Source organism: Babylonia areolata, chromosome 27 (assembly GCF_041734735.1).
Source record: "Babylonia areolata isolate BAREFJ2019XMU chromosome 27, ASM4173473v1, whole genome shotgun sequence".
NCBI lineage: Eukaryota > Metazoa > Mollusca > Gastropoda > Neogastropoda > Buccinidae > Babylonia > Babylonia areolata.
Window position 1 is genome coordinate 14,717,337 of NC_134902.1, and position 19,767 is coordinate 14,737,103.

General features: G+C 39.0%; 1 protein-coding gene across 1 annotated transcript; it reads left to right on the top strand.

Moving 5' to 3' along the window:
* The first annotated feature begins 601 nt into the window (after positions 1-601).
* On the top strand, positions 602-19,626 carry LOC143301138 (radial spoke head 14 homolog). The gene is made up of 10 exons (XM_076615206.1): positions 602-779; positions 1,919-2,024; positions 2,324-2,410; positions 3,518-3,652; positions 4,298-4,374; positions 4,996-5,144; positions 7,751-7,867; positions 17,514-17,625; positions 17,865-17,927; positions 18,944-19,626. The coding sequence occupies exons 1-10, from the start codon at positions 687-689 to the stop codon at positions 19,025-19,027; spliced, it is 1,023 nt and encodes a 340-aa protein (XP_076471321.1). The 5' UTR covers positions 602-686; the 3' UTR covers positions 19,028-19,626.
* Positions 19,627-19,767: the final 141 nt, after the last annotated feature.

Genomic DNA, 19,767 nt, shown 5'->3' on the forward strand with positions numbered 1-19,767 from the left:
TAGATATCAAGGACACAAGACTGGATCTTTCACAAGCCAATCACATAACTAAACCAATACAGTCTGAATAACAGTCATGCTTGCAACATAATTATGGAGGTGCTCCTTAAATAAAGCTTGGCTAAATGTGTTCAGGTTGATACAAAGGAAAGAGAGATGTAACTTAGATAGTTATTGTTCTTCCATCACCTCCATCTCTATCCCTCTCTCTGGGCATTGTCTGTTTCCACCTCTCTCCTACCCCCACCCTCAGTTTGCAGTCTGCATTGTGTATCAATTAATCTGCATGCACAACTCCACAAAAAAAGTGAAAAAGTTTATACCCCAGCTAACCAACCACCCACACAATTTCCATGCATAATTTTACAGAGATCAAACCATAATTGTTCATTGTTCAAATCATCATGTAGTCTTCTCCAAAAATGTTGTGTATAAACTGTTCGCATTTTAACTGATTTTAACAAACAGGCGGATAAGATCAACGGACACTGCACTAAGATGACATAGTGTCACCTGCGGTGATCCGTTTCAATCGGTTCTTTCGCTCTCGTTTGTTTCGGTAAGTTGTACTTCGTTTCGGTACATAGTCGTATCCGTTTCCACCCAAGTTCAATGTTTCTGTAGCAACAATACACAGTGGCGCGTGGGTGATATATTTTCTGACTGACTGCTGCCCTGTCACAACCATGGCTCATACTGTTATATCTGCCAAATATCCGCCGCTGATCGACGCGACAAGGACCCCTCTTGCTTACGGAGATCGTGCTCTCCCGAGGCTGGTGAGAAATGTCTGATTTTTTCCAACTGTTGGTGCTCCACGCTCCGTCCTGTTTTGAACTGCAAGTTCACTGTTACGTACAACTGCGCTTGTATGGAACTCGAAACTATCGTGAACAAAGTTATTGAAATGATTACAAACTACTCATTGTGATGGAGAGAGAAAGGCCAGGTTTCAAAAAACGAAAGTTACGTTAATAATGTAATGGCCGATGGCAGCCTACACATTCAAGCAATTGTTCGTGATAGCTTAAGACTTTTTGTTATGATCTTCACAAAACAGAAACACCGATAATTTCATACTACCCATCTTTCCTATCCGACCGCTTCCCTTTTCCAGTTATCTTGAAGATCTCTTTTTTACCTTCAACAATATTGATCCAACCCATTTCCAGTTATCTTGAAGATCTCCTTTTTTTCCTCCAACAATATTGATCCAAAATACTGATCTGCAGTTTAACTTACACAGTGATCTTCTCCCAACCCCAGAACACACACATATGTACTGATACATCACCCCTGTCCCACCACCATCTATTCCAGTTATCTTGATGTCTTAAACTTGCCTTCAAAATATTGATCCAGAATAATGATCTACAGTCTGACTTCCACATTGATCCTAATCCCAACACACACACACACACACACACAAAACAAAACAAAAACCACCTCAATGAACTGTTATTATCTTAAGTGTAATATTTCTATTTTACTCATAATTGTCATGTTCATTATTTTTTAAGCTCATTTTCCTTTCCCCATTAACCACAATTGCCAAAAATAACTGATCTTAACTTCACTATTTGCCACCTCCACTTAATAAGAATTGACTGAAGACATGATAGTCTATGATACACTGTTTGCATATGAAATTTATTTATTGAGTTGTGAATACACACATACAGATCATGTATAGAGATGACTACACATACAAATGTATAGATGACCATGTGTGTATGCATTTATATGAATGTGTATGCATGCGTGTGGCTATATTATATCATATATGTGTGTGAATTTGTATGTCATGTTTGTATGTATTAATGTATGTGTTTCCATGTATGTGTTCCCGTGTATTCTGGGTGAGACTAGTATACTTGAATGGTCATATAAAAAGTCAGTGTGATGTATTTTCAAACAGAACCGTGAACTGAATGATGAGACACTCCTTGTACGCCAGAGATCTGTGATGTCACTGTGTGACTATCTTCATGACCCAGAACACATTGCGGAGGCTTTGAGAGTTGGTGAGTCCCTTCTGATCATACTGAGTTGATGAAATATATCAGTAACCTGACAAAGATTTTATAACTTTCACAGTCACACTGATGGCATATGCATTCATGCACAAACACACATGCTCACTCAAATGTGCCCACTCCCCCTTGCCCCTCTTCCAACAAAGCACATACATTCTGACACTCCATCACAAGCACAAGCAACCACAGACGCACAAAGAAACAGCAGGTCTGTAATGTGATTATTCTTTTAGGAAACCTATATACCAAATACATGCAGGCCATCTAAGGTTTGCTCTCATTTCCAGGAATCGCAGGCAGTCTGAAGCAGCTGCTGACCGATGGAGATCTCACAGTGCGGCAGAAGGCAACAGAATGTCTCTATGTCATTGCAGGTTGGTATAAACTACTTGTTACTGAATCACTCCCACTGTTCACAATGTTCACCCAGCTTCAGGTCACACAGGGAAGCTTCCAGATCAGACCCTGTACTGCAGTTAAGACCCTGTACTGCAGTTAAGTCATTTGGCAGTATTTCGGTGGGGAGTTCCACCCCTGCAAGAAATTCTCTGTGCTCTCTCAGAGGCGCCGCTCTCATGCCACTAATCCAAACCCACACCCATTTTGTCAGCCTCAGAGCTATCAGTCCATACAGTACAGTAACAGTGTCTGGTCACCAGGGGGCAATCTACCAGAGAAGACCATGCACTGCTCTGCTAAACTACTTCACTGGTGTCTGTTTTGGTTTTAAACACATGCAACACATCACTTGCTGAGCCCACTACTGATACTGGTGACAAGAACTGTTTACTTGCAGGGCCAATCTGAGTGAGCCCCATCTGTGGGTGTGTATCATCGGTATGAATAAATCTACTGACACTGAAGACTTAAGTTTGACATGGAAGATTCAAAAAGATTTTCTATTTCTGATTCAACGCATGCAGGAAAGTACCATATTAAAAAACATTTTTTTAAAGCGAGTCCTTGAGACTTTTTCAGGCAATACTTTGCTTTGTCATACTGTAAGAGGGCTGCTTCTTTCACTGCCCGTTTGAAACGCTGTTACAGTGACAAAATAGATATGAGCAGTTTGCAAATTTCACATGAGATATGTGCACAAATGAAAATCACAAAGGGGGAGAGAAAGGCAAAAGCTACAGGGAGTGCTGTAATGGACTAAGAGACAGAAGAAGCACCACAAGATTGAAAAACTTTTGTGCTTAGATTTCAACATTCACAATTGTTAGTGCTATGATATTAATATTACCTCTGTAACATGTCTCTGCATGAAAAAGTACACTCTCTTTTAAAAACAGCTTAACAGTGGCGTTCCACTTGTCAATTTAACTGTTTACTAGCAGGGCCAGTCTGAGTGAACAACCACTCTACGATTGTAGATCATTATCATTGTTTATTTACCGCAATCAGATCACCCAGTAAATGCCTGTTTTTGTGAGGAGACCCTATGCTGTTGTTGTAACCTTTCATAAAATATGTTTCAGGTCATGCCATTGGGCGGGATGCTTTCCTGGATCAGGAGATAATCATGCCTGTTGCCAACTTGTTTGATGACAAGGAAGACATTGCTCGCAAAAATGCTCACCTTGCCATTGAGATGATCTCAGAAACTCCCCCAGGTACATAACCCCTCTCACCCCCCCACCCCCCCCCCCACCCCCCCCACACACACAAACCCACATCTCTTCACAGTGAGTGCATGGTTTGGTGTGTGCATGCACAAGGGCATACATGGGGAAGACCGTTTCTGTTCATTACTATTTGACAGTGAGCATGCAGCGAGCTGTATGTACTGATGCCTATGTACTTGTCAACCTGTTTTTTCCATGGACAACCATTACATGTTACGATGGGTAATCATTTTTTCTTCTTCCTTCATGGGTTGTGACTCCCACATTCACTCATATACACAAGTCAGCTTTTCCATGTATGACCATTTTTACCCCAGCCTTTTTTGGGGGGCTGGGGTGGGGGGTAATAATTTTATTCAGTTGCTGTCTGCATAATATATATGTTAATGAGATGAAATTACTTTTTTGTGTTTCACAGTGGGGTTTTTTTTTGGTTTTTTTGTTTTTTCAAATCACCCAAAGGAAACATTGCACTTTTCATTAATTTACATCTTCTTTCCCTGAAGAAGTCACCCTCCCGCATTCTCCACTTTGACACAACTAAGCCTAAAGACAACATATATCAATTTTGCTTCACTTCATTTTGCCACAGGTGATGTTAACTCTAATAACCAGTAATTAATGTGCATGCAGGAGCAGATGGGATTGTGCAAGCCAACCTTGTACAGACACTGGTCAGCAAACTGAATACTGAGCTGGACGAGATCAAGGTAAAATCTGTGTGTTTTGGCAAAATAAGTACCTGAAAAGGTCTTAGGCCAAACATTTTGATTCATATCGCACTCAGTGCATCATGATTTCTTCTGTTTCAAAATGCTTCTGCACAGAGAGGACAGCATATCCTTTACCAGTTCATGGAACTGAAAGATGAAATGGAACTTAGCAGGTTGTAAACCAACGTTTAGAGTTCTACTATGCTTATATGGTGTATACTATATTTTTACTCACTAAAAATTTCAAATGCAGTATATATATATATATACTTTCAGTGGGGGTAGACCATTGGATGAGGACAACAGTAAATGCCAGAAAAAAGCACATGAAATGACTGACCCCTTTTCCCTTTCACAGTAAAATTTTCACTTATATGGCTTCTCCTAATGAAACCATTTTACCATTTTCTGGAGGTGGGATGAGAGGGTTTACAGCATGCATATATATATATATATATATATATATATATATATATATATATATATTACAGTTTACAGCAGGAACAGCGGCATTTTAACAAAACTTTGTTACATTCTTTACATCTACGTGTGTCTACTGACAGCGTGTGTTTGTATGTATCCATACTCATCTCTGCATTTGTATGTACTGTTCTCTAGGAACTGATTCTGGACACTCTACACTACTGCATGAGAGTGGACACCGTGAAAGCGCTGGCCTCGGGAGCCATGGAAACCTTCACAAGTCTGCTGTCACACAAGTCGCCAAGCATTCGCGCCAAGGCAGCAAGGGATATCATGGATCTTAGGTAGGGTCAGGCCCCATCCTACTGTAGTGAGTTGACTGCATTTGGGATGAATGTCAACACCCATCTCAGGTGACATGGCTGAATGGGATAACCACCCTTTGATGATGGAATGGGGGAAGGGGGGGTGGGCAAGATAAGGGGAAGTCTATTCCATTTACCCACTGAGGGCATTGAGACATATGGGATCTAATACTACACTGACACCACTAGTATGGCAGGTTTGGATGGGCATTGAAAAATGCCTGTTTTTAATGTTGGGTGCCTGTGATTTGAAAGAATGGGTTTCTGTGTTACTATTGAACAGAGGAAAATTAAGACTAACAGCATGGCTTTCTTTTAAATGTAACCATTTCACTGCAAACACATTTTGCTATGCTGTATGCTGAGATAGAATCCAGAAGAACGAGAAAATCATGCTTTTATAGTAATATAGTTGTAATCTCAGTTTAGTCATATCTCCCAAATCACTGAAGATATTAGAAACAAGGTATATATATATATATCACTTAATTGCATTATTCAATGCTCAGAATTAACACATTCAATGCCTTTCAAATCAGCTAACGTCCTACACAAAGTGTTTCTATATAGCCTACAAGATGTCTGCATCTATTCCATTATTTAACCTTTCCCGTACGTCGCCTAAAATTTTGCGCGCCGTACGTCGTGGGTGTGCAGAAACCCATGGTTTCTAAGAAGGAATGACCCCTCGCTGTACGTCGTGGGTGTGCAGGCACCCATGGTTTCTGTGTACGAACTAACCCTTCGCTGTACGTCGTGGGTGTGTAGGCACCCATGGTTTCTGTGTACGAACTAACCCTTCGCTGTACGTCGTGGGTGTGTAGGCACCCATGGTTTCACTGAAGAAATAAGACCTTGCCGTACGTCGTGGGTGCACAGTAACCCACACCTGTCCGTAAAGCAAATTTGACTTTTCTTCAGCAGACTTGCATGCGCAGTTTCCACTTGTGCATGTAGGCTATTTACTCCAGTGCTTGACCAGGCGCATTGTGAATAAGTTTTGCCCGTGAGAAGAGATTGTTGTTACTTACAAAAAACGGTTTGGTTTTTTTTGGGGGGGGGGTTTGGGGTTTTTTTTTGTGTGTGTGTGTGTGTGTTGTTTTTGTTGTTGGTTTTGTTTTGTTTTTAGCGGCTACACGCCCATCCTCTTTCGGTCAAGGCAGATGCCCTAACATAGCAGCAACAGCCTGGTATCAGTCCCCCCTTCCCTTGGCCTAGATCTCGGCATTCCTGGCTGGCTGGCTGGCATTTTTTTTTCTTTCTTTTTTTTAGCCATAGTCGGGTTTTCTCTACTTTGAACAGATTAGGATAAGAATAAAATTTCTATATCAACTATCTTTCTTTTTTTTAGCCATAGTCGGGTTTTCTCTACTTTGAACAGATTAGGATAAGAATAAAATTTCTATATCAACTATCTTTCTTTTTTTTAGCCATAGTCGGGTTTTCTCTACTTTGAACAGATTAGGATAAGAATAAAATTTCTATATCAACTATCTTTCTTTTTTTTAGCCATAGTCGGGTTTTCTCTACTTTGAACAGATTAGGATAAGAATAAAATTTCTATATCAACTAGATTTTAGATCAATTGATTTCAGACTTACAAAAATATCCAGTTCTTAGAAAGGCACTTTAATTCCAACTAGATAAAAAGCTATCAATCAGTTGCTCCCGATCATTCTCTACAAGAAAAACAGTTCATTCAATATTGTTGAAGATATCTAGTGCAATAAATATTGTTTTCTGAAATTAGTTACAACTTTAGAGTAAAACTTGCCGCAGACTTGAAACGGGATACGATCAACAAAAGACAAGGTCACTCTCATCTCTCTCTGTAGCGAGCCCAAGTGACGTCATGTCGACAACGCGTGGCGCGCAAGCTTTGCATGGGTGGCTCCACACCCACGACGTACGGCGTGCAAGGTTTATTCTTTGGGAGTATGGGTGTCGTCACACCCACGACGTACTGGGACATTAATTGATTAATAACTTCTTTGTTTATGTATAAAAGAAAATAATGTTCAGTGGATATGTAGTAAACTATATTATGGACAAAGTCATGAAATTATGTGGAAGTGGCTTCAATATTACTTGAGTTACAGAGCAAAAACACTTGTCTGGGTGATTTCACACCCACGACGTACGGGAAAGGTTAATGGAGTTTGGTTCAGTGGACATACATGACTGAACAGTTCGGTTAATGTGTCTGGATTATAAACATACTAGTAAAGTGAGGATACGCCAAATAGAAGACTCTTTTCTTCTCAGTGTTTTGCAAATCTGGCACTAAATGGGTAAATAACTTTCATGTAAATCAATATACCGGTAATGATAGAGAGTTAGGCAGTGACAGAGACAAGAGAAAGATAAGAGAAAAAGCAGGACACAGCATGCACCCCTTTTCACTCACTGTCTCACACACAAACACACTTCACCTCCATCCAATGCACAGGAAGATCAATATATTTATATATGTGGAGACCCCCATCTAAGCCTGCAGCACTAAGAGCCTGTGCAGTCTTGCCTCCTAGTTTTAGCCATAGCCCTTCACAGAAGACCACATATCATTAAAGTAAGCATTTTTGCAGTGTTCCCCTGGATGGAAAGAACAAGGCAGTGGACTGTAACTCAGTAGCGCAACTCATCGCCCTCCTCAAGGATGACTCAGCAGATGTCAGGGCGAATGCTGCCGGTGCTATCATGACGTGAGTCTTCTGTATGGTGCATTCTGGAGAGATGTGTTTTGTGTGCTTGTGTGTGTGAAGAGTGTATGTTTTGTGCTTTGTATGGTGTGTGTGTGTATGTGTGTGTGTGTTCTTTTGCTTAACATCTATCCGCATTTGTGATTTTAGACGAAAATCCATTATCTCCCCCACCCCACCCATGCCTAAATCATCACTACTTTCCCTGTTCCTTTCTCCTCAATTAGCATTAAAAAGAAAAAGGCAGAAAAATATAAACGAAATAAAGTAGACTAACTAGTTAACCAGTAGAATCACAACAAAGAGTTAATTGGGCTCCAAATTAAACTCTGAACTATTTCAAATACATGTTCATTATCATATAAGACATTTCTAATGGAAGCAGATGGATCTGCAGATTTTGTAAATGACATAGGTAAATATGGTTTTAACTGTTCACATTTATGGATGATGTGCACAGGGGTCATTCCATTGCGTAAATGCAAGTCACATTTGAAGTATATTTTGTTTTTATGGCATCCAGTTGTAGTCTATATTAGACTGGTGAGCCTTCTGCTACTGTGATGTCTTTTGTTTTAAAAGAAAACATGGGATCAATTTCTCGCGAACTGTTGTCAGTATTTTCTCTGTCAGGATCAGACTCCTGTTTTAGTTTATTGACATGGTTCCAGCAAATTTTCTTCAGCAGAGAATAACCTTCTTGTAATGAATATGGAATACAAATTTCTGTGGCATTGTAAATGTTCATTGCGCCTTTTTTCGCACAATCATTTCCCAAGATCGCTTTGAGAGAAGGGATCCAACAAAAATTCATCTTTGTACCACGGAAGGTCAAAACATGAATTATATGATGAATTTTTGTTACAAGTTCTCCTCTTGTCTTCAGATTAAAAGATTTTAATGCTTGTAATACATCTGTTATGTAGATGGAATGTGTGTGTGTAGATGCATGCCTGTCTGTGTGTGGTGTGGTATGTGTGTGTTGGGGGGAGGAGGTAGTCCAGGACAGATACAAAAATGGTCAAAATGTCTGCAACAAAACCGTTCTTTTCATGATAAAATAGAATAAATCATACTGATCATGCTGATATAAACTTGACCGCTGTAGGTGGGCAGGAACATGATTAGATTTTGATTTTTAATAATTATTTCTCACACATTTGGCCATGAGAGAGCGCCTTACAAAGATCCGCAAGGCATGAGCAAGCCAGGGTTACGCAAGCGCGGTATAAGGGGTCGCCAGAGGAAAGCGTTTAGCGTGGTACAGTACTTGTGGCTGACTGCTGCCGCGCTGATGCTATCCTATACCTCCGTTAGTAGGTCACTACGGCAGATGACAGATACCGTACAGAAAATAAGTGAACTCTTTTGGGTCAAAAGGAAACAAAATTTTTAATTTCATCTATTACATATTAAATTGGTAGAAAACTAAAGTTTGCTTTTATGAATGTTGTACAGTTTCTTACCAGTCCTGACATTTCATAAAGAATGAAATCGGTATTATACCGACTGCAAAGGTGAATTTACGAAAGCAGCACGGGATCATTTAGTTTGCAGGAACAATTATGTTGACATTTTACGCAATGCACAACTTGGAAATACTTCATGCTCTGCTTATTAAGGTGTAGTATATGAATATCTCAATACCTGTTGACTAGGTTTGTTTCAATGAACATTGTTGGAGCACTGTCCAGACAATTAATTCAGAAAGCATGGAAGGCAGATGATGGCAAAATCGACCAACATCATGTCTTGATGTAAAAAGAACGGTATGAAATATATATTTTTCTTTAGAAATGAAGCGGTATTTGCAAATGTGGCTCACGAACCCTGCCGCAGTAGACACGTCGGTTTAGCATGGGAAAGAATATGTATCTGGCTGGAGTATGAAGGTGGCAAAATGAAGTGCATCAGATAGTCATGAAGAGCAAAGACTGCCTGGAAAATGAAAATGGGTCAGTCTCCAGAACTTGTTGGAAATGGGGGTCTCTCAGTCTGATTCAGTATAAACATGTGTTTACAATGATTATTCAAATGTTTCACATGTTATCAGGATTGCAATTCATTTGAGAAATGTCTGCAACAATTTTGTGAGAATATGGTTTGTTCTTGTGTCTTAAATGTGTTGAAAATTATTAAAAACATCCAAAATTTCGGCGCCATTTTGTGACATGGCAATGTGTCTAAACATGAAGTGGTCAGAAACAAATAAGTACAAACCTGATTAAAATCCAGTACATACAGACCTGATCTATATTCATTCGTTGTGATAATAAAACATTGATCATCAGTAAAAATGGTACATTAAGTTTGAAATATTACGCAAAAAAACCCGCGTGACAGACGTAAACAACCCGTTCCTGTTGACGTATTTTTATTCATTCAAAGGCAAGCACATTCATGAATACACTACACGTTCTTTACTTGCAACAGGTGGTCAACACATCTATCTTCTGCAGCACATACACTCATTTTCTAGGAAAAAAAATGACTGTTCAACTATTTAAATGCAATTGACGTCGCATATTAATTTTCAGTTCCGCTTTTCTGTGTTACTTATGTGCATGTAAACGACCCAATAAAAATATACATGTAAACAAATTTTAGAACTGTTTCCACATAAATCATGCGGATTCATCGCGGGAAAGCATAAATCGGTTTGACAAACACCCTTCAATCGTGTGTGTTTGAACACAGATTCAGAGAATGTGTTGTTTCCGACAGCGTGTGAGATGTACATATGTTACACAGAAATCTCTGATATGTTCATTTGCACCCCATGGTTTCTATATTAAAAAAACCAACAACAAGTATCTCTGTACTAGTATTTTTGTAGTCCTGTTTTAATGCATTGTGTATTTTATGTAGTTTTGGTCTTAGATGTGATGGCATTTTTTCTATCTGGTTATTTTTAATGGGCGTGTGTGTGTGTGTGTGTATGTGTATGTGCGTGCGTGCATGTATTTGTGAGGGTACAGTGCTCTGGTACGTGTGTGTAAGTGTGTAGGCATGCTAGTATGTCCGAACAGAATTCTATGTTAGAAAATAAGAAATATCTTAATGCTTGTGCAATTTTGTTTTTAGTGAAGTTGATATTTAATGTCAGCATGTGTGTGTCTGTGTGTGAGTGTGTCTGTAAGGGGGGGACATCTATGTATATGTGTGTGTGTGTGAGTGAGTGAGTGAGTGAGTGAGTGAGTGTGTGTGTGTGTGTGTGTGTGTGTGTGTGTGTGTGTGTGTGTGTGTGTGTGTGTGTGTTCTGTGAAATGCATTTTGTTTTTTTATCTAAGCCTTGTTTAATTCATAGCTTTTATAATCCTATTCATCTCTTAAGTGTGCTTTTTCATTCATAAGAACACGCTGGATGTTTTCCATTGTCAGATAGCGGTTGATATGTTTTTTAAGGCATGTGTATAGTCAACTGGATGATGTAAGGCGCTTTGAGCAGCATTGGCGCTGGATATTGTGCCATAGAAAAACTATGTATTGGTAGTAGTCGTAGTAGTTCGAATACAACAATCGATTTGATGGAGTCTCCCGTCAGACTGATGGATGAGTAGGCAGGCAGGCTTATCTGTCAGTGTGTGTCCTCATATGAGAAAAGAGGCCGATTCTGAATACGCAGCACTTCCCACAAGTGTTGGAAGGGAAAACGTCTCTAGAAGTTGAGCCCTGCTTCCTTCGCTCACACTTCTCCTTAATGGCCAGTGTTCTCTCATTTTCAAACGTCTTTATATGCCACTAGAGCACAGCATCCTCCAGCAAGAGCAGTCAAGGGCATCAGTTTCCCAGGAAGCGGTGTCTCTGTCACAAGCTTTGAGGTTTGTCTTCAAGAGTGCTTGGGGTCTTCCAAGTTCCTGGTGGCCTTCCTTCAGCTGGCCATACAAAAGCATCATCGGGATCCTACTGTCTGTCATGCGGACAACGTATCCTGTCCAGCGTAGCTGGCACTGGATCAGCCGAAGATTTTCGTAGGCATCTCTGGTGAAACTGCTCTAGTTGTTGAATACGACAACTGATTTATCGCCCTTAAAAATGCATGCTTATACATTAATTATTGAACGTCATTGACAGATCCGTGACAGTGCAGTGACTAAGAAAATTTCTTTCTACCCAAACATCCCGTGTTCAAATCTGCGCTCAGGCCTTTCTTTTTTTTCCTTTTTTTTGTTGTTTGTTTTGTTTTTTGTTTTAACATGAAGCTTTATACGAGGGTCATTCAATAAATAAGGTGAATTTTTCGGTATAAGGACTTCTAATACAGATAGGAGCTTACTTTTTTTCTTTCTTTTTTTTGTTTTACTTCTTTTTCACATGGATTTAATTTGTTTTGCAGATTAAAAAAAAACTTTGAGAGTTTTGGCGATTAACAAAGATAGCCGACTAAGAAGCATGCTCCAGGATTGAACAGCGGTCAGTTATCAAGTTTTTGGTTGCTGAAGGGTGCAAACCAGTTGAAATTCATAGGAGAATGTCAACTGTGTATGGTGCCACATGTTTCAGCCGAAAAAATGTCTACAAGTGGGCTAAATTGTTTAAAGAAGGACGGAGCAGTGTTGAGGATGAAGACAGGCCTGGAAGGCCTACAGAAGTGAGGTCTCCTGAGGTGATCGAATCAGCCAATGACCTCATTCAGTCTGACAGAAGGGTGACAGTGGATGACATTGCAAGGACTTTGAGCTTATCTGTTGGGACAGCACACAAAATTGTCCATGATGACCTTGGCTACTCGAAGGTCAGCTGCCGGTGGATGCCAAAGATGCAAGGCCTCACACAGCAGCCCGAATGGTGCAGACCATCAACGAGCTGGGCTGGGAACTGCTCCCTCATCCCCCTTACAGCCCAGACCTTGTCCCTTCAGACTTTCACCTGTTTGGTCCCTTGAAAGCGTTCACGAGAGGCACGAAGTTTGAAAGTGACGAAGTCAAAAGTGTTGTGAGCGACTGGCTGAGACATCAGTCCAAAGATTTTTACGCTGAGGGAATACGGAAGCTTGTGCACAGATGGGAAAAGTGTGTGACAGTGCTGGGAGACTACGTTGAAAAAAAAAAAGAAGTAAGCTTCTATCTGTATTAGAAGTCCTTATACCGAAAAATTCACCTTATTTATTGAATGACCCTCGTAGCAACAAATACAGAACGCATTTCAATGTTTTTTGTTGTTTTGGGTTGGGGTTTTTTAAATAAAAAAGTTGATCACGAGTGAGTCTTGAAAGCTTTGCCTCTCTTGTTCTTGTTCGCAATTAAATGAAAAAGACTAGACTTTTTTTAAAATTTGTTTTACAAGCGAGTCTTGAAGGCCTTGCCTCTCTCATTTTTCTGTTGGGTGTTCTTAGTAATACAAGCCAGCCAAATGTCTTTGTTTCTTTCTTTGAGATTTGACATTCGCCACTGTTACATTGAGACCTGAGCAATCCTCAAAAAATAATACTTTCAAAAGCTTTAATATTTGAAATAAAGGAACAATTCAACGGAATACATTCTATACCTCTTTTAAAAGAATTTAGGGCTCTGAGTGTCACGCGTGCATCATGGATTTCTTGGATTTGAAAATCACCAACGTAACTTTAAACGTTTCAACCTTTCTTCCACGTGAGGACAAAAAACAAAATAAACAAACGAAAAACAAAACAAAAAATCTTCTCTTTGTGCTCTTAGTACCTCGGAAAAAATACCAAACTCACCAGTTAGCTGTTGGAAGCAGTTGGAGCAGCGCCTCAAACACGAGTCGAACAAGACAAAGGCTTCAGGACCGCTGACATGAACGCGAGTTATTAGTGATCGCACTTTCGAAAATGAGCAGCAAACGAAAACGAGTCTCGCAGAAATGAAACGGAAGTTGAAAGTTCTCGCAGGAAATGAAACTCGCAGAAATGAAACGGAAGTTGAAAGTTCTCGCAGGAAATGAAACCAGGATTTTTTGTTTGTTTTTTGTTTTTGTTGTTGCTGTTGTTTTTTTTAAATAATAAATATGAATAATAATGTCACAGACTGCTGCTCTGTTGCCCTTTTATAGATGACATGCTTGTCCGTCAAAAATAGATTACTGGTTGATGATAAAGTATTTTGAAGGAACACTGCAAATTTCAGGCGAATGAACACATTTACCACTTTCGGCGTTTTAAATCCCCGCGTGGTTTGAAAACAGCAACAAAGACGGGGAAAATATAATGCAAAATCTTTTGTGATATTTCTTGCCAGCTCCTTCTTCCATCTTTGAGTCTCAATAGTCAGCCCAAACAAAGGAATAAAAGTGAAATGATAGCTAGAGAAGAATATTCTGATGGGATGCTTTCAGCTTTTCGTTGATTTAAAAAAAAAATTTTTTTTATTATAACTGTTACGTTTACCTTCGCTGGCTATCGTGGGTCCAACACGACCCAGAAGGGTACAAAAACGCAAATATCTCAGCCAGTTCTTAATATTTTTCTACTAAATTTCAGAAATGCTTCCTACACCTAAAAGGCCAACTTTTGCCCCAAAAAAAGAAAAAAATCATTAATTTGTTAATGAGTAATTGTGTGGGTCGTGTATGACCCATGTTTTTTAAAGAGGAAAAAACGTGGTCACCCCACTGTGGGTCATGCACGACGCATACCTTTTTGATAGTGATTTCAGAAGGTTTAATTTGCAATTAAAAAGGCAAAGCGTGAATATGAGAAGAAGCTTTCAAAAGAAACTAAATCAAACCCCAAGTATTTCTGGAAATATGTCAAGTCAAAGACAAAGGTAAAGGTTGGAATAGGACCCTTAAAGACTAATGATGAAATCTATGTTTCCGATAAGGATAAGGCAACCCTATTAAATTCCTTTTTTGCAAGCGTTTTTACGAAGGAATCTAGTGATAATATCCCTCGCCTAGAAGAAGGAGAAAAATTGAATGGAAGATTAGTGGTGGATATTGTTGTCACACCTGAGGCAATTTATGATAAATTAAAAGGGTTAAATCCCAACAAAGCCCATGGCCCTGACAAGATACCCCCCAGAGTATTGAAAGAGTTAGCTAGAGAATTAAGTGTACCCCTGAGTATCCTCTTCAATAAAACTTTGGAAAGTGGAATTATTCCAGACGTGTGGAAGAAGGCAGATGTTGTCGCAATATTTAAAAAGGGAACCAAAACTGACCCTGGTAATTACAGGCCAGTGAGTTTGACGTGTGTAACATGCAAAGTATTTGAATCCATAATACGAGATACAATTGTGGCACATATGTCAAATAATAATCTATACTCCAAGTGTCAGCATGGGTTTAGAAAACACAGATCTTGTATTACCCAGCGCCTAGAGGTAATGGAAGATTTCACAGACATGATTGATGACGGTTTTAACATTGACATTTTGTACCTTGACTTTAAGAAAGCATTTGACAGTGTCCCTCATCAAAGATTGCTTGTTAAACTGAAGGGATATGGAATAACAGGAAATATTTATAAGTGGATAGAGCAGTTCTTATCTGAAAGAGTTCAGAGAGTTAGAGTGGGTAAAGAATTCTCAACTAACGAGAAAGTTTTGAGCGGAATACCCCAAGGAAGCATACTGGGACCTGTTCTATTCACCATCTTTATTAATGACCTTCCAGACATGGTGACAAGCAATTGCAAGATATTTGCAGACGATACAAAACTGTATAACATAAGTAACCACAAGGATATAATACAAAGAGACATTGACAGACTACAAGACTGGACAAGACAATGGAACCTATATTTTAATGCCGCAAAATGCAAAATCATGCATATAGGTAACAGAAATCCAGAACATGAGTATTACATGGATAGTCAAAAAAGTATAAGCATTACTAAATGTACCGAAGAAAAAGACATCGGAGTTATCTTTGACTCAAAATTTACTTTTGAGAAACATATTCATACGGCAATCAATAAAGCAAATAGTATGCTTGGAATTATTAAAAGGACCTTTACTTACCTTGATAAAGAAAATTTCCTTTATCTATATAAAGCCTTGGTAAGACCACACTTGGAATATGGTAACACTATATGGGGATACCCAAACCGGAAAGGATTGCTAGCATCAATAGAAAGGGTGCAAAGAAGAGCTACAAAATTATTAAGTGAACTAAAAGACATGGATTATGGAGAAAGGCTGAGGCAACTGGACCTTCCATCACTGAAATATAGACGATATAGGGGAGATGTGATCCAAGTATACAAAATCATTACAATTTAGATGATCTAAGAGTGGAAGATTTCTTTGAATTTAACACTGTTGAAAAAACACGAAGCTCTAGCAAAGATATATACCCAAAACATACTCGATTAAATGCCAAAACATACACTTTTACTAACTGCGTTATAAAATGGTGGAACCCACTAACAGAACTAACCAAAACAGCACCAACTCTTAACCAATTCAAGAATCTTCTGGACGCTGATATAAATGTAAAGATAAAAAAGTATGAATATGATGATTAAATTACTCATAGGAAAATTACCGCATGCAATGCAGACACTACTCAATGTTGACGAAAAAGAAGGGACATCAAAAAGGCCGCGAGGCCTACTTCGTCCCTATTCTATACCTATACCTATACCTACCTAATTAGTGAAGGAAAATAAAGAAGTTTTACTTTCAATAGCCTCACTACCCCACTACCCCCCTCCCCCCACCCCACCCCCACCCCGTCCCTTTCGCCTGCCTTCAGCTATAACCCCCTTCCATTCCTTTCTCTAACAGCATGAACTTGTGACTGGCTTTGATTGTGCGTGTATAGAATGCCATGAGTCATCTGTGTGTGTGTGTGTGTGTGTGTCTCGCTGTCTGTCTGTCTGTCTGTCTCTCTCTCTGTCTCAGTATATATATATATATCTGTCTCAGTCTCTGTCTGTCTCTCTCTGTGTCTGTCTCTCTCTCTCTCTAGCTCTAACTCTCTATCTGTCAATCTATCTCTGTGTGCATAAGTAGGGTTTGTATGTATGTGCATGTGGTGTTATGTGTTTGTGTTTGTGATCAGTTGTGTGTGTGAGTGTATGTGTGTATGTGCGTGTGTGTGAATGCATGAGCATATGTTTCTTCTGAGTGTATGTGTTTGTGTGAGTCTGTGTGTGCATGTGCGAGCGAATGTGTGTGTAATCAGTTGTTACAATATGTTTTCCTTTTCTATATTTTGTTACAAGCTTTGGAGGAATATAAAGGTTTTTTTCTCTTTACAAAGTATGGGTCATGCACGACCCACACAAGCTTTGGAGTAATGTACAGGTTTTTGTCTCTTTAAAAGGTATGGGTCGTGGACAACCCACAGGAGCTTCCGTGCAGAGTCAAAAATGACAGCGGTGTGGGTCGTGGATGACCCACATGAGCTTCCATGTGTAGTCAAAAGTGACAGCCAGTGAACGTTAAATCAAAAGTCAGCCTGCACAGACACCGCAGAGCTTGTCGCCCAGGGCCTCAGTCCTTCTCAATAATCACCAGATCCTGAAACCTGCCATTTTCAAATCAAATATGTCACTATACTGATTCAGAAAATTAGAAGCACAATGGAAAACAACAGTTTTGCAATCATATCAGTCCATCTGGACGTCGTCATCTGCATATTAGCTTTCTTCCGGATGTCATCATCTGCTTATTAGAGTTTGATATGCAACACCCATTACTTTGTTTTATTATTTTGTTGTGTGGTTTGTTTGTTCCAGAATCACAATCACAACCAAGGGAAAGTACACTGCAATCAATGGAGGAGCCATTGAGCCTCTTGTTGGACTTGTAGATGACAGCACAAGTGAAGTCAGATCCAATGCGCTGAAGGTTAGACATTTGCTTTTCAGCACCTTTCACTCCACATTAAAAAAATAAAATAAAAAGACAAATAGAACAATTAAAATTGAAGCTGCACACTTTGCTTATTAAAAAAAAAAAGGAGGAGTGGGTGGGTATTAAATAAGCATGCAAGTATGCTGACCAAAAATGACAATGTTGAAATGAATATTTTCTCTGACATTGTGAACTACACTATGATATTCACTGAACTACATATGTGTTTTCAGGCACTCACATGTTTATCTGAAGCTCCAGAGGGACGGAAGGTTCTCTTGGAGCATGTTGAACAGGTAAAACAGCATTTCTTTGTTTTTCATTCATCAGCCTTTTCAGGTAATTGTTGTGGGTTGTTGTACTGGAAGACTGGCACCGTTCAAAACTATCGCTCTGCCATCAAACATTTTCTCATTTTCTCAGCAAGTTAATTCATAAGGATTGGATCCCAATTTGATCAAAGTGTTTATGAACTGGTGTTGAAGTGTCTTTGCCAGTGTGTGTACACATGTCCACCAGTTTACCAGAGGTGATATTGAATTCTTTAAAGCTAAGTGCACTTTCACACATGACTGCAAGGTCAAATACACTTTTGCATCTCAATCAGAGGAGAAAACGATCTTGAATGAAAACAAAAGTAATGACCAGTTGTTTTCACTGTGTATCATTGATTACATGGCATGAAGGGGAAGACATTACATATGAAAAACAAATGATATCATATATGACCAACCTTGCAAGTGAGGGGGTTACATCCATCAAAGTGTGCCATTGTAACTTTGTACGTATATATTGTTTTGATTGAAATGGTAATGCCGTGTGACCATTTTCATAACATATAAAGTGAATATATGTATGCCCATTTGGTAGTTCTTGCATATTTACAATTTTAACATTCAGTGTGCTGATATATATTTACTTGACATGCCAAACCAGAATTATTTATTTGTTGAAATGTTTGTGTAGGAAATGTTTTGTGTATTCCAAACATGCTATTTCACCCTTCTCCTTGATAAGTGTGTTGATCTGTATGAAACGAATAGGCTTAAATAGATTTCAATAATTATTTGCAGAGCCCTGTGATTTGTTTGAAATGTTTTAAATAATTTTGACAGTCAGACTCATGGCCGCTTCTCCGGTTTCACTGCTTAAGTTGAAGAAATGAAAGGACTTACTGTAGCTGTAACTATAATTATGCTTTGTAATTGACTGTATGTTAAATGCAAAGAAATCATCATTTCAGTGTTGAGTATGTTGTCATATTTGTCTTTTTTTTTTATTTTCTTCTTTTTTTTTCTCTTTTTTTTTACAGATTCGAAAACGAACAACAGATGAAATTCCTGCCGTTTGTAAAGCTGCTGAGATCGCTGTCCGTGTCATCACCTGGTTGCCGTAATAGTACCACCATAGAATTATCATCTATAACATCACCATTGTTTCTCGTCAGTGTACAGCAAGTTCACAAACAAGTTATGAAAGAACTTATGTTTGTACATGCATTGTGCAGCACATGCGAATGTGTTCACATGCATGGATGTGCAACCATGACTTTTTAAACAGGGAAATGATATTTAATTCCATCATGTGAGTCTGTCTTTCCATCCCATCTGATCAACATTACTGGAAATCTACTTATATTCAGTGCTTCTGTCCAGGCTTTCCCATCTTGAAGGCCAGTGAAAATAGATATCACAGTGGAGGCTCAGAGATTTTGGTGTAAAGTCACATTTTTGCCTTCATTGCACTGAATGTGCAAACAGTTGATGACAGTATCAAGTTTTCCTTTTCTATTCTTCCTGGTTTCTTTCCCAGACGTGTAACTGTGTTTTTTACGTGATTTTATTCTTTCTGTTTGTCCCTCCCGCGTATATGAAATATTTTCTTTTGAAATTGCATATTTCCTTTTGCTCTTTTATTAAGGAGATCTTCATACCTGATAATGTTTCTTGTGATATTGTAAATAATATTCAGTAATAAACTAAATGTGCATTGTGACAGTGTGTGCGAAAAATGTGTGAGTGTGTGTATGCATACGCATCCTTTTCTGTGTACCTTTGGCCGTCTCTTTATTGCTTTATTCCATGACGATATTGATATCCTTTATGGTCTGCTGTGTTGGTGGAATGTGTGGATGAG

Excerpts from the sequence above, each read along its gene's own strand:
- LOC143301138 (XM_076615206.1), top strand. The coding sequence starts at position 687 with ATGGCTCATACTGTTATATCTGCCAAATATCCGCCGCTGATCGACGCG. Across the intron at positions 4,375-4,995 it reads CTGAGCTGGACGAGATCAAG|GAACTGATTCTGGACACTCT; the intron begins GTAAAATCTGTG and ends ACTGTTCTCTAG. Across the intron at positions 17,928-18,943 it reads TCTTGGAGCATGTTGAACAG|ATTCGAAAACGAACAACAGA; the intron begins GTAAAACAGCAT and ends TTTTTTTTACAG.